General features: G+C 38.5%; 2 protein-coding genes across 2 annotated transcripts in view; both read left to right on the plus strand.

Annotated features, from left to right (window-relative positions):
• LOC134843987 (uncharacterized) overlaps nt 1-18753 on the plus strand; it is a 46606-nt gene that overhangs the window by 16422 nt on the left and 11431 nt on the right. The window contains exons 2-5 of the mRNA XM_063860414.1: nt 14855-15041; nt 15801-15934; nt 16945-17060; nt 17843-17951. Coding sequence (XP_063716484.1) covers nt 14862-15041; nt 15801-15934; nt 16945-17060; nt 17843-17951 — 539 coding nt within the window. The 5' untranslated portion in view covers nt 14855-14861. The remainder of the gene's footprint in view (nt 1-14854; nt 15042-15800; nt 15935-16944; nt 17061-17842; nt 17952-18753) is intronic.
• LOC134843988 (peroxiredoxin-like 2A) lies at nt 1363-11456 on the plus strand. The gene is made up of 4 exons (XM_063860415.1): nt 1363-1477; nt 9599-9736; nt 10699-10807; nt 11035-11456. The coding sequence occupies exons 2-4, from the start codon at nt 9632-9634 to the stop codon at nt 11169-11171; spliced, it is 351 nt and encodes a 116-aa protein (XP_063716485.1). The 5' UTR covers nt 1363-1477; nt 9599-9631; the 3' UTR covers nt 11172-11456.

The raw sequence follows: 18753 nt of genomic DNA on the forward strand, positions 1-18753 counted from the left end.
TATTGATCAATAACGAAAGAGCTTGCTAACCTTTGTTGCTGTCAAAATTTGTATAAAGACTGTCTGTCAGTAATGAATTTGTACTTGTTGCTTCTATTTTTTGAAAGGTTCCATTTCTCTTTTCAAGCGCAACAGTGCTGCACGTGTCACGATTGTACGATACAAGGTATAAATTTCTTTGATTTGTAGAAATTTTTAGCTGATAAATTTTGTTTGCTTGTCTTTTTTGTCATAGTTTACTGCCAGTTGGTATCATTAAGTTTGTATAAATGGTGCTTTTACTTACAACTGTATATCACTGCTGAATATTTTGTATTTCGCTGATATCGAAATTATATTTCTTTAATGTTGTATGTATGTAGTTTGGGTGAAAAGTTAGTTCTATGCTTGTTTTCTATATAGACAGTTGAACCACGATGGAGCATTTGAAAGTAGACCTCTTTGTGAGGTCCAGGATTTGAGGTTTTTGGATTCATTGCAAAGGTGACCGTACCCAAAATTTACGAGAGTAAAACTTGTGAAGCTTTTTTTTGGACCAAGTGAACAACCTCCCCCCTAAATCAATATAGGGAGGAGAGTTCACTTGGTTACAAGTGATAGTTTTCAGCCATCATGTTTGAGCATATACCATGCAGGCCTTACTCCTTGAAATTGTCATTTAATGTTAGAGGGGAGATTGTTCACTTGGCCTTTTTACGGGCGAGATTGTTCTCATGGGACCTTTTTCTTACTGGGTTCCCTAAGATGTTTCAAAGTCATAAAGTTTGCACACTTTTATTCCGATCCATCCCCTGAAAGGCATAGAAATTTAGCTTTTATCCCGCTGATTTTTAGTAATTTATTTGCTATTTCAGATGAGATGAGATTTGAGCGGGGAGTATTTTGACTTCCAATTTTGAGAATATTTTGACGTTGAGTGATCGAAAAGTACACTGAAGTGTACTTGTGTTTAAATGAAAGTGACGTCGATCAAATACAAAGCGTTGATGAAATACACTCTGGCAGGTCCGAGTTCCATTCAGTTCACTTCACTTCATTGGCTGCAAAACTTTTCTTAATTACTACAAAATGTAGTTGTGCTGAAATCAAAGCATACAATTTTTGTTAGTTTACTCAAAACGTCCATTTATTTGCTTGAACGTTGTAGGCATTTACGGCAATGAGCTCAAAAAGGAAATATACTTCAAATGTTCCACTAGTATCGTTTTATATTTCTGCAGTTTTATCTTTTTTCCTCAGCTTAGTTATTGTTGTTTTGTCAGGAATAACCGCAATTACAGCCGCTTCATTAGTTTACTTCAAGCGCAGCTCCTACACCATGTCGAAGGAGATAAAGAAAGCGAGTGTTGACTATTTGACAGGGGCTCCTCTCAAGTTGAGAGATGGCACCCAGATCAGCTCCGAGTCTCTATGGGGAAATGGGAAGGGGGCCGTGGTGTTTGCGGTCCGGAGACCCGGGTGATCTTTGTGCAGGGCGGTGAGTTGGAGTTGTTACAGTTGGATGGTTCTTTAACACTTCCCCATCCCCGCACTTTATCTATCTAAACTAACTATTGTGAACACAGTTGTTCTTAATAATTAAGAGTCGATGAATGTAGCTCAGACTCTTAGAGGACTGGCCTACTTCCATGCGTGCCGTTTAGCATACCTCAGTTAGCGCAATTAGAAATGAGCTAATTGAGGCATGCTTTGTTTTCTCATTTTTTCAACTAAAACTTAACTGAAGCTTGCCACATCAATGTGAGTAATTACTTAAATTGCGCATGCTAAGCGACACATACAAGGCGCTACACCCCCAGACTCTTATAGGTCGTGATGGTTTTTTCAGTGCTCATATATTATACAAAATTGCATTTGTACAAATTAATGAATTCATAAATGCTTCGACGTATATATGCACTCTTAAGAGTAGTTCGCGAAGTGAAGACTCTTATATAGGTCTTGCTGATTTTTTTGTTTTTTTTTTTAAAGAAAAAGTCTTAAAATATTGATGCACTTAGGCTTAATGCACTTTTTGAGTTCAATTGGATTTCATCTGCTGAAAATGACTTAAATAGCACTCTCCAAATATGAACGCGGAAATGGCGCAAAAAACGCGAACGATTTCTAGTTTCGAAAGTCGAATTTATTTTTAAGATTTCCCAGCGGAATAAAAACTTTACCTGTTGATTCAGTTTTCTCGAGTTTGGTGCAATTTATCAAAAAAGTGCCGAGCATAAATTGTACATGAAAGCGCAAAACATGAATTTCAAAGAGCTTAAAGGGCATTTATTTTTTTCTGTGAAATTCGAAAGTTGAGATTTTTTCAAGAAAGTCCGTGTTTTTTTTCGTGTTTTTTTATGTCTACTTGCGTTCATTTCTCTTTTCCAATCTTCGATTGGCTATGTTTTGAGGTCCAATCAATTTCATCTGCTAAAAGCGAGCTAAGTTGCGCTCTACAATTACGAAAGTGTAAAGGTCCCGAAAAATGTGATAGACTCCTAGTTTCGAAAGTGGAATTTAATTTTCAGACTTACCAGCTGAATAAAAAATTTACCTTTTGATTCATTTTTTTTTCAATTTGGGTTAATTTTATCAAATTGCTCTGGAAATTCAAAGAACGTTAAGGCAATCTCTTTGAACGTTGAAATTTTTTTTTCGAAAAAGAAGTCTTTGTTTTCTGATCTCTTGCGCCCATTGACTCTTTTTCAACTGTCTGTTGGCTATGGTGTCAAGCGGTTTTCAAAGAGCTGTAAAATTATAGTTTTTAAACTTTGAAATTCTTAAGTTGCAGTTTTTTCATAAAACAAGTAGTTTTTCTGTTCTGTTTTCTTGCATTTATTGACTGACTTTTCATGTTTCCTTTGTGCGATTAAGTGTCTTCATCAGGAATTAGACTTTTTTTCCCTGTTAACAACTTTTCTTGCAAATATTATTTGTCTTTCTTACTTGCGTTATTATTGAAACTTAACAACTAACAAGGGTTTGTAAAAAGATGGCTGTTAAATACTCAATTGACTGTATTCTAGTTCGCATAAATAAGAGAGTGAACTAGAGGTCAACACATAACAGCTAGACAGCTTTTAGTTGATTGACAGGCAGGTACCAAACTCACACTTAATTAAAGTATGAGAAATAAGAATAGCAACTAAGATGATTGACAACTAGGATGATTGACAACTGAACATATTGTAGCCCCTGACATTTCCGTATGGATGTAAAATTTTAAATACATAGTACTTTAAATTTAAATATAATAACTACACCTTCAACCTGCCGCCTCAACTATAATGCAACAAACACTTGAGTTTTAACAATTTGAGTTTTAGGCTTATGGCCATCCCTCTCCCTGGGTTAACGAGTTTTTGAATAAATGTAGAAATAAGATTCATTTCCCTTCTCCCCCTGGATTTTTTCCTGTTTGTTCCGCCCCCTGGATAGTTTCAATCATAACTCCTCCCATTTTGTCTACTGGCTTTCTCCTTCTAGTACTCCTTCTGGTTCCCGAGCTTTCACTTTGACTGCCTGATTCAACGTCTTCTTCTTGACTGCTATTTACAAGACACTCCCGCGCCACTAACGCTGGACGTTCCTGGCTTTCGTTCGCTTGTTTTCTTTGGCCCCCTTTTCCTCGCTTAGCTCTTGTCACTCTGGATTTGGCTTTAGCTCCCGTTCCTCCTTCCATTACTGTCGTACTGCCGCTTGGACCTTGTCCCGCCGCAATTGCTTCGCGTCTTGCTAGCATTTCTACCGGTAGTCTTGCCGGAATGTTCAATGGCCGATTGTCTTCAGTATCCGAACTGTCGGACTCGAAGGTGGCTACTTGTACCGTCCGCGTAGTCTTAGCTCTTTTTGATTTCGGGCTCACGACTGCTCCTTTCTTTGCGCTCGCTAGCATATCCTTGAGCGTAGCCGGTTTCCGTTTCTTGGGAAGGTCAGGTTTCGGTTTTGATGCCACTGCACTTTTCCTAAGAACGGATCCGTTTTTAAGTTTCAAAGTATGTTCGGATTCAGAGATTACATTGGATTTTAGTAATTTATACCGATTTAGGGTCTTGCTGGTAGTACGCTGGTATAGGGTGCGTCCTTCTCCACTCCCCTGGATGTTAGGGCCAGTGTCTCCACTCCCTTGGATTTGTGGTCCAACTTCCGATCCCTCCCTTGGACATGCGTCCATTTGTTGGTCACTATCCAGCGTGATAGGGGCCCTTCGCAAAGTTGGAGCGTATGTTAGATCCGACCTCTCCTCCCAATTCGAATGCTGAGGGAATGCAACTTTACTCATCTCAGGATCAGTTTCGTCTAAACACAAACATTTTTGTTGTAAGACGTTCTTCCAATTCAAGTTTTTCAAACTTGGTTTTTTCGTAAGGTTTCGTAAAACGGTATTGGCCTCCCTGCCGTGGTGAGCTTCAAAAGGTGTTAATTTAGTAGTTGCATTTTTTGAGAATCGTAGAGCGCCTAGCGCTTTATCGACCATAGATTCTAGAGACTTATGTTCTTTTTCTGTCGCATATGTTAAGACAAAATTCTTCAAACTTCCTATTGTCCGTTCAACGGACCCCGTGCCTCGATGATCATTCACTGGGGAGTATATTAGCTCGATGCCTTCTTCGTTACAGAAGCTTTTAAATTTATTAGAAGTAAAACATGATCCCTGGTCGACGTGGATCTTCCGAGGTACTCCATGATGCGATATGTACTTATTAAGGAATTTTAAGACCTTATCTGACGTATTAGTGGTAGTAACCATTGCTGACGGCCACCTTGAGAATCGGTCCGTAGCAACCAAAACGTATTTCTTACTTTCGTTCAAGTAATTTATCGGCCCCCAGAAATCCAACTGTAAACATTCATTGGGTTCCCTTGGTTCTGGGACCTTGCCCATGTCTCCCTTGGGTAATAACGGTTTTAGATTCTTACCCGCTTCCGTGCATTGCTGACAGTACGTGGCCTTTGCTGCCAAACTGCGGTACATATAAGGATACCAGACGTCACGCGCTGCTTCGAACATATTTCTTTTACCGTGATGGTAATAGTGTATCCGCGATTCAACTGGGACTTGCAAAGGTAAAGGGATGACCAACCGTCCATCCAACCACACACAATCGTCCCGTAACGACAGATCGTTAGCGTATTGAGCCCAGTACTTCCCCATCTTTAGGAGTTCTTCTTTCAAGTTTGTCTTCTTCTCCAATGCTTCTTTTACTCGTACTAAGTTCACATCCGCTGGTATGTTCGAGGCAACAAATTCTAAATTAAAAAGTTCTGGTAACGATTGAGACTTCTTGATAACCTTGCAATCACGGGGAATGATGGACATAATTTGCTGATTCGGATTAACAGTAGGAAAAAGCTCGCCTGGAAATTTCGAAGGTATGGAAAGTACTGTATTAATTTTGGAATCCCGTGTGTTTTTAGTAATCGCAACAATTTCAGGGTTAATGACAGTTATTTCATCGCTACTCAATAAGTTTTCATCTAATCTAAGCGGAGAGTTGATCTGAGGTTGTAGTATATTCGGATTGTTAGTTTGGGAATCAATTGTATCGTTTTCAACATTTTCAATTTCAAATACTGGGAAAGAACAATTAGAGTCGCTATCCATTTTGTTTGAGTGTTTGGATGTAGGCAAATTTAACCGTCTTCCCAGGGAACAATATATAGAGCACACTGAATGTCCCTTGGATTTATTTGATTTACGCGTTATGCAAATTGATCGTTTCCTATTGGTCGTTGTCTTCACGCATGACTTTCCGCCCTCAACCGTCGCTGGTTGTATGCATGTTATTCGTTCTCGCTTGTGATTGGATGAAAACCGTCTAGACTGTTTAGAACCAGTTTCTCGAATATTCTGATAATTTCGTTTACCAAGGGGTTTTAATTCATTTGTAAAACCAAGGGATTTTCTGATCGAAGCGATTTTTGCCACGGTGAACAAATTATCATATTGACTTATCGGTTTAGGGGGTTCGCTAGGATGCCTCGACAAATAATCTGCCAATCCAATCTTGGCGCCCGGTTTGTGTTCTATTACAAAGTCAAAAGGAATCAGTCTGTCCAGCCAACGTGTCAGTCTTGAAAAAAGTGCTTGAACTTTGTAGTTCCTAATTTTTCCAACTCTAGTAAAAAGTTTTGGGAATAGCTTACTGAAGTATGATTGCCATTGATCCATCTGCTCATCCTCCGGTTCATCGTGCCCCTCCTTGCATGAATTGTCCTCCGCCCCCTGGATGTTCATGACTTCCCCCCTTGGATCTGCTTGCATCAACTGGAGTCCAAGTTTCCCCATCAAATCACGTCCCACGATGGATGGTCTGGTCCCCCCAATGACTCGGACTTCTGCTGTCGTCTTCCAGCCGTTTGATGCTAACTCGAGTTCCATTCTGCCCAACATCTTGATCCGATTGTTACTGTAGTCTCGAAATTCGTCATCGTCAGTGTTATCCTGCTTCAAGTTGATTCCCGCTCTTCCCACTGTTCTTCTCAAATCTTCTAGTGTTAGAATGGAAATCGGCGATCCACTGTCGATCCAAATGTTCATCGGATGCCCATTAATGAATATTTTGAGTTTAGGCCCGGCAACTTTCAACACTGTTTCTTTCTTCCGTCGAATTGCCATAACCATGTAATCGTCTGAACTTTCTGATGACCAGCTGTGGTGTTCTCGTTTAACGAAACCTACTGAATTTGCCGCAGCTTGGGGCTCCACGTCATCCGAGGGGGTATCTTCTTCGTCGAAGAGTTCATCCCCTTGGATCAGTCCAACTGGTTGTCCCCCCCTGGATTGTCGTTTTCCACGGCAAGTCCTCTCAAAGTGCCCAATCTTTTTGCAGAAGTTGCATGTGACGGCTCTTGCTGGGCATCGTTGTCGGTGTTCTGGGGTGAAGTTCGGTTGATCGCAGTTGTAACATCTGCGCTCCTGCATTCGATCGGCTGTTCGACCTCCTCCACGATTTGGGTATTGACCCCGTCCCCTTGGCATTCCTCGTCCCCTGGATCCGCGAATATTACTGACTGGTTCCGTTTTGATCTGTAGGGAACCCCCTGGCGATGGATGCGCCATTCCCGTGGAACCGGATACGGCGCCCTTGTAGCTCCTTGCGTATTTGTCTCCTCTTTCATATGACATTGCGATGCGCAATGCTTCTTCCGGGGTTTTAGTTTCCCGACACAGCTCGTTCTGTGCGTCCCTGTTCCTCATGTTGAAAATAAATATGTCTCTCACCATTTTCCGCTCCTGGGTGCCCAAATTGCATCTTGCCGCCATTCCGCTAAGTTCTGCATAGAACGATTCTAGACTCTCACCCTCCTTTTGTTTCTTCGACAACATTTGGTACATCTCGTACGTTTCGTTCCGCTCTTTCTGAAAAAGAGTTACACAGGTATCCAAAAAACGTGGGTATCGTATTGTTTCCATATCTAAGTGTGGATGTTGATTATGCAAGGCTCTCTGTCCCTCATGTCCCAGGCATAAATACAGATTCGATATCAGTGTACGTTCACCTTCTGCCCGTGGTTTTCCACCAATGTCACCCAGGTCTGCGATCTGTGCTTCAGTTAATGTCGATGGAAAGTAGTAGTCTGACGAGACTAGTCCATGTTTCGCCACCATTGCCCAATGAAATCGTTGTTTCCAGTGTTCCCATAAAAGTTGCGGTTCCGCCTGAGTTGGAGGCCAGAAAGCCACAATTCCAAGGGGGTTTTTTTCCCCACCATCCACTGGCTGCGCCATAACAAGGGTTTGTAAAAAGATGGCTGTTAAATACTCAATTGACTGTATTCTAGTTCGCATAAATAAGAGAGTGAACTAGAGGTCAACACATAACAGCTAGACAGCTTTTAGTTGATTGACAGGCAGGTACCAAACTCACACTTAATTAAAGTATGAGAAATAAGAATAGCAACTAAGATGATTGACAACTAGGATGATTGACAACTGAACATATTGTAGCCCCTGACACAACTTCCAGCCTCCTTCCCACTTCCCTAAGGTCTGGCATTCGATTCTCAGTAAGATTTTTCCGCTGAAGTTCGAAAATGGAAAGTGTTTTAAAAAGTCATTTCTTTGGTTTCCCAGTTCATGACACTTTCCCAACTCTGTTTTGGCTTTGATTATTTTTTCTAGTGAAATTCCAGTATTCTTTCACTCACCTGCAGAGAAAAAAAAATGAAATTCATTTTTCATTTGATAATTCAATTGCCTTAAGTATTTTTTTTGAACTTTTATAATTTAAACATAAATTCGATTATTTGTTTTTTTTTGCCATTTGTCCAACTTTTTTCAAACTTTGTTTGAGTTATTTCATTTGGTGGATTATTTGCCGATGTTGAAACTATGATATCTCTGACATGAAAAATTCGGTTATGAATAACTTCGTTTCTTAATATTCTTGATAATAAAATTTAAATGTACTTTTTGTGACCGATACAGCGCCGGATATAAGAGGGGATGGGTGAGACGCGCCTTTCCCTCAGGGATTCGTCCCTCTCATCGCCAGAGTGGTCCACCCTTTGGTACTATTTCACGGCTATTTTCGGGCGACCGACGCTGAAGTTTTTCTAAAGGCGATTTCCGCGCCAATATATACTAATTTTGAGTGGAAGCGTGCGGAATTTTGAGGGGCAATTTTGTCTAAATCGGGTGTCGATGGTGTTTGTTGAAGTTCAATTTTGTTTGCAAAGAATTTTCGTTTGTATTTCTATTTTTTAGACATGAGTTTTTAGGAACTTCATTTCGAATGTAATTCCTTGAATTAGCATGGAATTCCAGTTTACTCCTGGTTTTCAGGAGCTATAGCTCTTATTTTTGTTGTTAAATTGCATGTGACGCGAAGATCAGCTTTGCCTTTGTGTAATTTTTTTTTCATTTAGGGGTTAAACCAAATTAATCTCCGAGCCTTTAATACCATGAGCGCTTTTTTCAAGTTTTGTTTTGTTGCCGAAAAAATCATGAGATCACCTTAGTAAAGCTTTGGCAGTGGCGAAGTTTTAAACTGAAGTATAGGGTCTAATTTTGTTTTGACGGTTACAGATTTTCAAACTAAATATATTGGCTATTGCTTCTCTGTAATTTCAGTAAAACAGGTCTGTCTGAGTTTGACAGTATCATGTATTTTTTTTTGTTTAAGTAACTTTTTATTAACAAATCACTCGAATTCTTTCCTCGGCACTTTTCGTCGGCTCTGTTATTTCTTCAGCTAACAGGCTTGATTTGAGCATTTTGCACCTTGACTGCTTCCAGGCTGACCACTGGTCTTTCAAAGTAATTATTTGGTTTGTAATTTTTAGGAAGTCTATATTTTCTGGAGCTGAATGATATTGGGAACGTTGCGTGTCTTCAGATACGAATGGGAACATCCAAAGTAACTTGATATTTGTTTCTTCGAAATCCGAAAATTGAAAAATGTAAAAGTTTTTAATCATTTTTTTGGTTTCCTTGTTCTTTTACATTTTCCCAGTGTTTTATCCTGAAAAATCTTAGATGCTGCTGACATGAATTCGCATTCTCATTGTTTTTATTTTGGGGTGATTTTAAATCATGCTTGGAAGGTCTATATATTTTAGAGAAAATAGAAAAAAGTGGCCAGCCTGCCTGCTTCTATACGTTGTGTTTCAGGAAGCCTCGAAGCTGTCCGCTCTGAGTGAAGAGATGGAGGCCAATGGCTACTCTCTCCACGCTGTGCTGCACGAGGAGCTAGGCTGGGAGGAGTTTGCAACTCTGTTCCATCCACACCCCGTCTACCACGACGTCCAAGTGAGATAGAAATGTTACAACAGCGTTGTAGTATTTACTATATACTATATATTATTCTTATTTTTGTTTACTTGTTGCTTTCATTGACTCTTTTCAAACTGTCTTCTGTTGTCTATGTTTATTTAGGCTAGCGAGCAGCTAGTGTTTTAGTACGAACCTTCTTTTTTCTAACCTAACTTGCAAATAATAGTGTTCACTTCTGTGCCGTTTTGCTATTAGTCACGATCTGTAGCATTGGAAATTTCATAGCATCTGTTTTCGGCTTTATTTGTGACTAGTGTTGGTGATGGACTAAGCGTCCGTGGCTGAGTGGCTAGTGCATAAGACTCTTTATTTTTTTGGTCACAGTAGGTCGTAGGTGCCGGGCCTCGCCGGATTTTTTACTAAGTCGAGGCTTATTTTTACTTTTTCGTAATGCACTTTTTAGAAATCGAGCTGCATTTGCTTTTTAATTAAATTACAAATACTGTTCGTATAATACAAAGCGATTTAACTTGAACCTGCCACCTATATATATCCCTGCTTTTTTGCCATGTACAAATTTTATTTAAAATTTTCGTATGACAAATGAGCTGATCACTAGCTGTTCTTTGTTTTCGAAGCGCTTAATTTGCATTTTCAAAAAAAATCTAGGTCAGGCGGGTTCGGCTACTCATAGATATCGTAAACTTTAAGTGTAGGAAGCGTTCCAATTTCCCCTTGAAGCTTCAAAGCAGCGTTATCATGACACGACCCGCGAACCCATTCGGTTGTTTTGTTTTGAGGTGCCTTCGCGAATTTAGAAGCACCATCACCGTTTTTTTTATTTCTCATTTTTAAACTTGCGAGAGAGAAAGAGAGTGCCTTTAGTCTGGAACTAGATTTTTCCCATGAAACATTTTTTCTTACGCATAGAAAACATCCATATTTAAAGCTATGATAGATTTAGTATCATTAATTTTGACGAAATGACGTGTGTTCAGCGTCGGTTCTATGGGCCCGACTTAAGACGAGAGAGCACGGCGAAGCTGCTGAATCCTTCTGTGATGAAAAAGGTGTTCCAGTCGCTGGGCTCGTGGGGAAACTTGAAAGGTGAGACGAGCCATAAAAAGTATTAGCCAACTAGAATTAGCTTTATCACCTATTGCAACAGTGGAAAATATTTGTCATAAAATATGAGAGTTGAAATTTGACAGCGCAATTGGCTCGATGGATATTTGATGCAACCGTTTTATGATAGCTCACTGAATTGCTCAATATAGTAAAAGTTTGAAAAAAATGGTTTGCTTATCGAATTAGATAATTTTATAATATTGCAGGCGATGGTCTTCTCATGGGATCCGTGTTTGCAATCTCTTCCTCCGGAGTTATTTTTGAGCACCGAGAAAAAACCTTCGGAGACGAAGCGGACAGAACACAACTCATAGAAGCGATTAAACAGCACAAGCTAAACTAATACTCACTTTGCCTTCAGACAAAAACTAACCCAGAGAAGCGTCATATCCCCTCAGAATCAGTCGCTAGTTGTCTGAACACTTGGTTTTATTTGGATGATGATGTCTGACCGAATGACGAATGCTGATCTAACCCGAAGCGGAAAGGGAGACTGCAATCCGACAAATTTCAGACGCTCATCTGAATTTCTATGTGCTTCTTGCATCTGCGATGTGTATTTGTGTAGAGTTTAATAGTTAGCCAATATTTTCTACATGAATTAATTTTAATTGAATATTTTAAATATATTTGTCGAACTACTCACTAGGTCCAATCCAGGATCAGGTGCGAAATTTAGTTTAATCTGGAACTATTCTGAAGTTAATTGGATCAGATGTTATATTTGCCATGACTCATGTCTGAACATCTTTTTGAGAGTCGAGCCATCAGATCCTTGATTGCAATAAAAAAGAAGTAAGTGAAAGTTACGGAGACGTGATGATAAATAGATAATTTGCAAGATCAAGTAAATAGATTGAATGATCGAGTAGCAGAAGTGTTCGATTGGCGTCGTGCGAAAGTGAATATATGTCTTTTTTGAAGATTGTTAGCTGTCCTAGATGAGTGACGAAATCAAAACATGTCTCATTAATTTCTATGTATGAAGGCAGAATCGATACATAAAACATCCGTAGACATTAATAGTCTTAAAATCGTTTTTTATTAAGTGCCAATGAACGTAGTGAATACACTTGTAAACCCGGGTTGAGCTCACATTGAAAATTAGCGATAAAAAGTGAAAAAAAAACAACTATGGCCATGGATGAATTATCATCGTTACTGATATAGCTCTGAAACATCGCAGTTTTAGCTGTGCAAAAAACTCTGAATTATACATGAATCAGCGCTGGAAAATAGCGATCACTGGGATACTACAGAAAAAGGAAGTTTTTTTCAGGAAGGGGTTTCCATTTGTTATCGCCAAGTTTGATCTACTGCGGTTTGACTTTGATCTCTTTTTAATTCTATTCTAACTTATTTGATAAAAGCATGCAAATTGCGCGGAAATGGCTCCAAAAAACGTTAGCGTGTCAAAAGTTGATTTCAATTTTTAATTTCTCAGTGGAATAAAAAGTTTACCTATTGATTCAGTTTTTTCAAGTTTTTTTCAACAAAACGTTTATTGCAACAAAAGTTTGCCAATCATTAGCTGCTCTTGAAATTCGAAGAGCTTTCATGTCGTCTATTTTTCTTTAAAATAAGAAAGTTTTTTTTTTTCGAAAACAAGTTAGTAGTTACACCTGCGAGCGTTTGTGTATTAGTAAGAACATTCTTTTTTTAAACCTTATTCGCAAGTAAAAGTGTTTATTACAAGTGCTCAATTAGTTGGTGGCACTTCTGCTGTAGTGACGATCTGTAGCATTGGAAGTTTCATAGTCTATGTTCTCTGTTTTGTTTTTGGCTAGTGTTTGTGATGTATAAAGCGTCCGTGGTTCAGTGGTTAGCGCGTGAGGCTCATAATATCTAGTTCTTCATAGAGCTCCTTTTTTGTCGTGTTCTGGCTAGTGTTGGTGAAGCGCAGCTTGGTCTCTGTAATTTTTGGTTTCCTACCATTTGTTGTTTTTTTTTCTAGCTGTCTTTTCCATCTGTTTTTATTTCTCAGCTCGAATTCTTGATAGAAAACCCTATGATCAACACGACTATTGCGATGCGTTTGTTTATTTTAAGCATTGCAGCTCAATGGAAACATCAATTTTGTGGGTTTCTGTTTTTTAATTGTAAAATACTTTATTTAATTGTGAATTTTTCTAAATTTCTTTCCAAGACGCATCTGCTATTGTGAATGCCCTTTCCCCATTTCAAAGGAAGAATTCGGTTTATTACTGCATCCATACAATTTCCTGAACGGTTAAGGATTGATTTTGAAATATCGAGCAGAAGTGCTTTCCAGTCAAAATCCAAAACAGTGCTTGTCAAAGGAAGAATTCGGTTTATTACTGCATCCATACAATTTCCTGAACGGTTAAGGATTGATTTTGAAATATCGAGCAGAAGTGCTTTCCAGTCAAAACCCAAAAAAGTGCTTGTCAAAGGAAGAATTCGGTTTATTACTGCATCCATACAATTTCCTGCCTGAACGGTTAAGGATTGATTTTGAAATATCGAGCAGAAGTGCTTTCCAGTCAAAATCCAAAACAGTGCTTGTCAAAGGAAGAATTCGGTTTATTACTGCATCCATACAATTTCCTGAACGGTTAAGGATTGATTTTGAAATATCGAGCAGAAGTGCTTTCCAGTCAAAACCCAAAAAAGTGCTTGTCAAAGGAAGAATTCGGTTTATTACTGCATCCATACAATTTCCTGCCTGAACGGTTAAGGATTGATTTTGAAATATCGAGCAGAAGTGCTTTCCAGTCAAAACCCAAAAAAGTGCTTGTCAAAGGATGAATTCGGTTTATTACTGCATCCATACATTTTCCTGAACGGTTAAGGATTGATTTTGAAATATCGAGTAGAAGTGTTTTCCAGTCAAAATCCAAAAAAGTGCTTGTGAAATACTTTTTTTTGGTGGACCACTCAGTTTACTGGTGACACAAAACAGCTACAAGCTTGATCCAGAAGTTGAGCATGTTCTGATTCTACTGAGTACAATTTTAGTTCCAGTAAGTGATTAAGAACCAAAAGACATACCTTTCGATAGCTTGCCTCGTCTTCAAGTACTTTAAGAAAGATCGTTTTTGTGGATTTTAGACAGCAACCGGAGCTCGTCAAAAGTCCAGATTTGACAATGATAACTGGAGTTGCCATCAATGTGTTGAGTTTCAGAATAACAACTATGTTGAAGTAGTGAACGCAAAGCTTCCGTTCTAACCGAATCTTATCGAAAAGTTTCAGCACGAACAGTAAAACGCCTAAATCTTATGGAGAAAATGTGCGCCGGGCAAAAGGTTTCCCATAACAAAAAAAAACATCTGATAAAAGGAAAAAGATGCAGCCTTGAATTGTTGCAGTCTCTGAACCGAGAAAAATGCGCAGCATCTAGCTCCCAAAAGGGCCATAATGATTTCGATTTTAAAATGGTTTTTTGTTGCTTCGAAATTTGTCTCGCCTATGACGTTCTAGGGTGTTTGGCCCACATATAATCTATAGTTAAGGCCAAATAGTTGTCAATATCCTTTATAGACAACAAATCCCAACGAAGTTAATTAACAAAAAGTTGCTTATCTGTACGCCGGAAATTGATGTTTCGCTCTTTCCACGGAGTTAAAACCGTGTCCAAAAGAAAACTTAAATGTACTGTTTTTGAACGATTGGTTGTACAAGATCACCGATATTGCCAAAAATTTGGCATTAACTGTTAAAATTGAACTATCAACCAAACGCTGTAGATCAAAGTTTTAAATATCACTAAGAAAAATCGAAGAAAAGATTTATGGAAAATTTTTTCTGGGACACGCGTCTAATATTCATCTTTTTGGACTCAGGGGTTTTGTTTTAGTCGAAGACGAAATGTCTTTGCACTCTATGTCTATGAACCATGAGAGGTTACCTTTGCAATACCATATATCCTTAATAAGTTCTGGTGAGGCCTCTGAAAATGGCAGAGATGTCTAATGAAAATCTCAGTTCTGGAAGCGTGCTCATAAACTGTACCCCAAATTGCTGTGAACATTATAAATTTTTTCGCTGTAAAATTGATTTCAGGTAGCCAATGTCTGTCGAGTTCGAGGCCAGTTTCTCCGATAGACTGGGTGACATCCTGACTGGAAGACTGAACACTGGTACTCCACAATGGGTGTTGGAGAAGACTCAAGGCATGCACTTCTCAGACGGCCAGAATGTCCTCTTTCTCACTGGACTTCTGCCTGTGTCTTCCAAGGAGGAGAAAAAGGTCAACTTGATAAATTATTATGATACAACATCGTTTCAAGAAGGGAACAATATTTTTTATAATTTGTAAAAACATAATATAAAAAATCTCATCTTGGAAGAACTTCAAAAGGGCCGTTTAGTTGCTTGTCGAGTTGTGTGGTGTTCAAATTTCAATCGAAAATAAACTTTGGCATCGCAAACACTTTAAAACAGTTTAGAATATCTCATAACATTCTGAAATATGAGATATAACAAAAAAAATAGTTTAAAGAGGAAAAAAGGTGCGATGAATACTGTTCAAAGTCAAGATTGATACATCAATGATTGATATATAAAACGACTCTATTAATCATCTTTTACCAAAATAACTTCCGATCACGCCCTTCCCATTAGTCTCGAATGCGTGGTCATCCTAACGCTGTCGGTCAAGATTCGGATTTGCCGTGTCTAATTGTAGCGATCGGAACATTCTTTGCTACTTGTACAACAATTGGCTATTCTTGTTACACTTGCGTGTTCTACCTCATATTTAAAAATTAGGATCTAGTTAACAATTCCCCTCCTTTCCAGAAAAGGGGGCAATTGTTAAGTAGATCCAAAAGGGAGAATTTTCGACCAATGAGAATGCAACGAATTTCGAATTAGAAACGGAGAGCTCTAGTTTTAATTTACTGTATTTATTTATAGGGCTGACAATTTTTTTGGTAGATACCATAGATGGATTGTTTAGTAGATCCAATAGTTAAACTGCCAAGTTTGTTAACAAATGCGCTTTTAGATATTGAGGGGCGCATCTAGTGTCAAGCAGGACTACCAGTGGACGCCGGAGCCACCCTATAGGGCTATTGGGAGACCCAGTTCCAGAGGAAGTGGATGCAACGTGTTCAATCGGGACGACTATTTTGGATACAAGTCAGTCATTTAGATCTTATTTATTAGAGATTGAGGGTTAGGTTTGCATGGTGAGTCACTAAGGGTGTGGAATCAACTCAGGAAAACTGATCATGTCATTATATTGGCGACTTACTGAGTTTCATTCAAAGAAAATAATGTTAAGCTTGTATAGGTAAAACGGGTGCCGGACATCAAGCCGACGGGACATCAAGCCGAATAGTAAAATTAGGGACTTCAAGACTAACATTTTGGCGAAGTTACACATGAAGTATAATCATGATCTTTCTTTACCAGTTGTTGGCTTTTTCGTTAATTTTGAGCCTCCAATTGAGAAAGAAGAAGAAAGAAAGATGCAAAGATAGCGTAGACTAAACTTGCCTTAGTTTTTGAAAACTAACATTTTACACATGAAAAGATAGCGTCTTTGGTGCTCTCGTAAAATTAAATTTTAGGCGTGAAGTCCCTTCGGTTTGACTTCCCGTCGGCCTGTTTTTCTAGACCCTGTTAAAAGGATCCAATTCAGAAGTCGGGATGATCTAATCTTAATTCTAGTTAAGAACAATTAAGTTGCCCTGTTCATCATAATATAAATCAATACGCATACATGTGTCTGGAGAAATGTTTAGTGATACATTAGCTTAAGGTAGTTTAGTAGGGTAGTACAATTTCATCTAAATGAAAGGATGCTCTAACTGTGACAAAAATTCTGTTTCCAGGTTATCAAAATAAGATTAAAATGACAAGAACTCTTTGCAAAAAGCATCAATGAAAATTTAGTAATTTTTTTGGAGCAAAAATAGTTCTAAATAGAAGTTAGGTTTATGATATGTTACATTTTGTTCAAATTTTTGAAGTGATTCACGAAGCTTTTTGGTGCATCCAAAAAGTAGCATTTGTGATGTAACACCTATTGTAATATTGCCTGTGTTTGTTATATTTGTGATATATTGCCCCCAAACTTCCTTGAATTTGGTTCAAATGAAAAAGCTAGTTGTTTTTTTTTCATAAATGTATTTTCCTAATTTTAGACCTCCCCCTACCCCGAGTAGACCGAAAAGTACTCCTAGTCCGAAAGTAGGCAGGAGGCCCGCCGATTATGAGCAGCTGTTGCGCAGTGAAAACGAACGATGGAACAATTGTCAAAGTAAGTTCAAATTATTCAGAAATTCTTGCATTGAAAAGTACCTTAAATCAATATTGCTTTTCGAAAAGCTTCGCCATTACATAGGCGGACCATAAAATTCTTCAACGGAAAATTCTTGTTATTTTTCCTCGCGCGATAGGTTTCACTTTAGCACGTTTTGAGTTTTTGTTCATCTTGTTCGCATTAATTTTTGCTTACGTAATGCCAGGGGCGGATCTAGGTTTTTCCCCCGGGGGGGGGGGGGGGGGGATTTGGCGTTTCAAAAATTTTGTCGACCTTTTAGGTCAACCGATCGACCGAATTGATTTTCCGAGCTCTCCCAAGGCACTAAAAAGACCCTGTTTTGATCAAATTTTCTGCGCCGTTTGTAAGCACTTTTTAGAAAATTTTGACCAACAAAATTGCGTTTTTTTTGGCCCGCGCTCCCCCCTCAAAGTAAGTATATATTGGCGCCAAACGCGCCTTAAGAAAATTTTTAGGAGTCCGTCACCAAATATGGATATCTCAAAATAGTACTGAGGGGGGACCCTGCGTAATGCTGATTTTCTCAATTTTTATTGGAATTGAAACTTGTTAGCTGTATCATTGGCAAGGAATGCAACATTTATAAGCGTGTTATTTCATCAGTGAAAAAAATTTCAAATGTATTTTATATCTCGAATACCGGATTTTTTCCAATTTTCATTCCAATTTTTCTAAAAGCTGAAATCTGTGTGGCTGAAACAGCTGTCGATGTCTGCTGTTGTGTCTGTTTTTTATTCGAAGTTCTATTTGTTTTGTAGGCCAGCGTAAGTTTGCGGAAACTGTGAAGAGACCGCAGCTGCACCCCCTGCATGCTCCCTTCAACGGAGAATCACTCCATTCCTTCTTAGTTGGATCCAAATACAACAGGTTAGTTTTAAGTTATTATAAGACGTTTGTCTCAATATTTGTTTTTTTTTGGACCAAGTGAACAATCTCCCCTCAAATCAATTTAAGAGGGATAAAGTTCACTTGGTTAAAAGTAATATTTTTCAGCCAATCAGATTTGAGCATATACCATGCAGGACTTACTGCTTGAATTTGCCATTTAATTTTAGGGGGAGATTGTTCACTTGGTCTATTAAGGGGGAGATTGTTCACATGGTTTGTTTTGTTATTGAAGGGATTTAAAGCTATAATACTGAAGTGTGCTGACCTAGAGATATAGAAAAGCTAGTAGATAGTTTTTCTAGTATGTACATGATGTAGAAATGTTGACAAAATGCTTGAAGAAGTCCCAATTTACGTTCAAACAGTCTTGCTTTCAAGTCGTCGTGGTTCAAGAAGTCTACTAGGCTTTTAATTATTATACTGAGCAGGGCGCGACTCTGGTACTGAACTTGTATAGTTATAAACTGCAATTTTTTTGAACTGCTTCTCAATTTTTCCCGACGAGAATGAAGAATAATGGAAATATGAGGTGAAGAAAAAGTTTCGAAGAAAATTTTGATGGTTATCAAATTAAAAGAGTCAATGTTTAACCTATAGTGCGTATATTCATGTATTCATGGATTTATTGCATTTTTGAACTAACTGAACTGTTTTTATCTCTCATTTCTCTTCTTTTTCTAGCGCAATCATAAATTGAAAGGTAAGTAATGGTTTGTAATTGAACCCCTGTATGTCTCACCACCAAACAAATCAGTCTCATTCAATGTCAACTATTCATTGT

This window comes from Symsagittifera roscoffensis, chromosome 4 (genome assembly GCF_963678635.1).
Source record: "Symsagittifera roscoffensis chromosome 4, txSymRosc1.1, whole genome shotgun sequence".
In the NCBI taxonomy this organism is placed as follows: Eukaryota; Metazoa; Xenacoelomorpha; order Acoela; family Convolutidae; genus Symsagittifera; species Symsagittifera roscoffensis.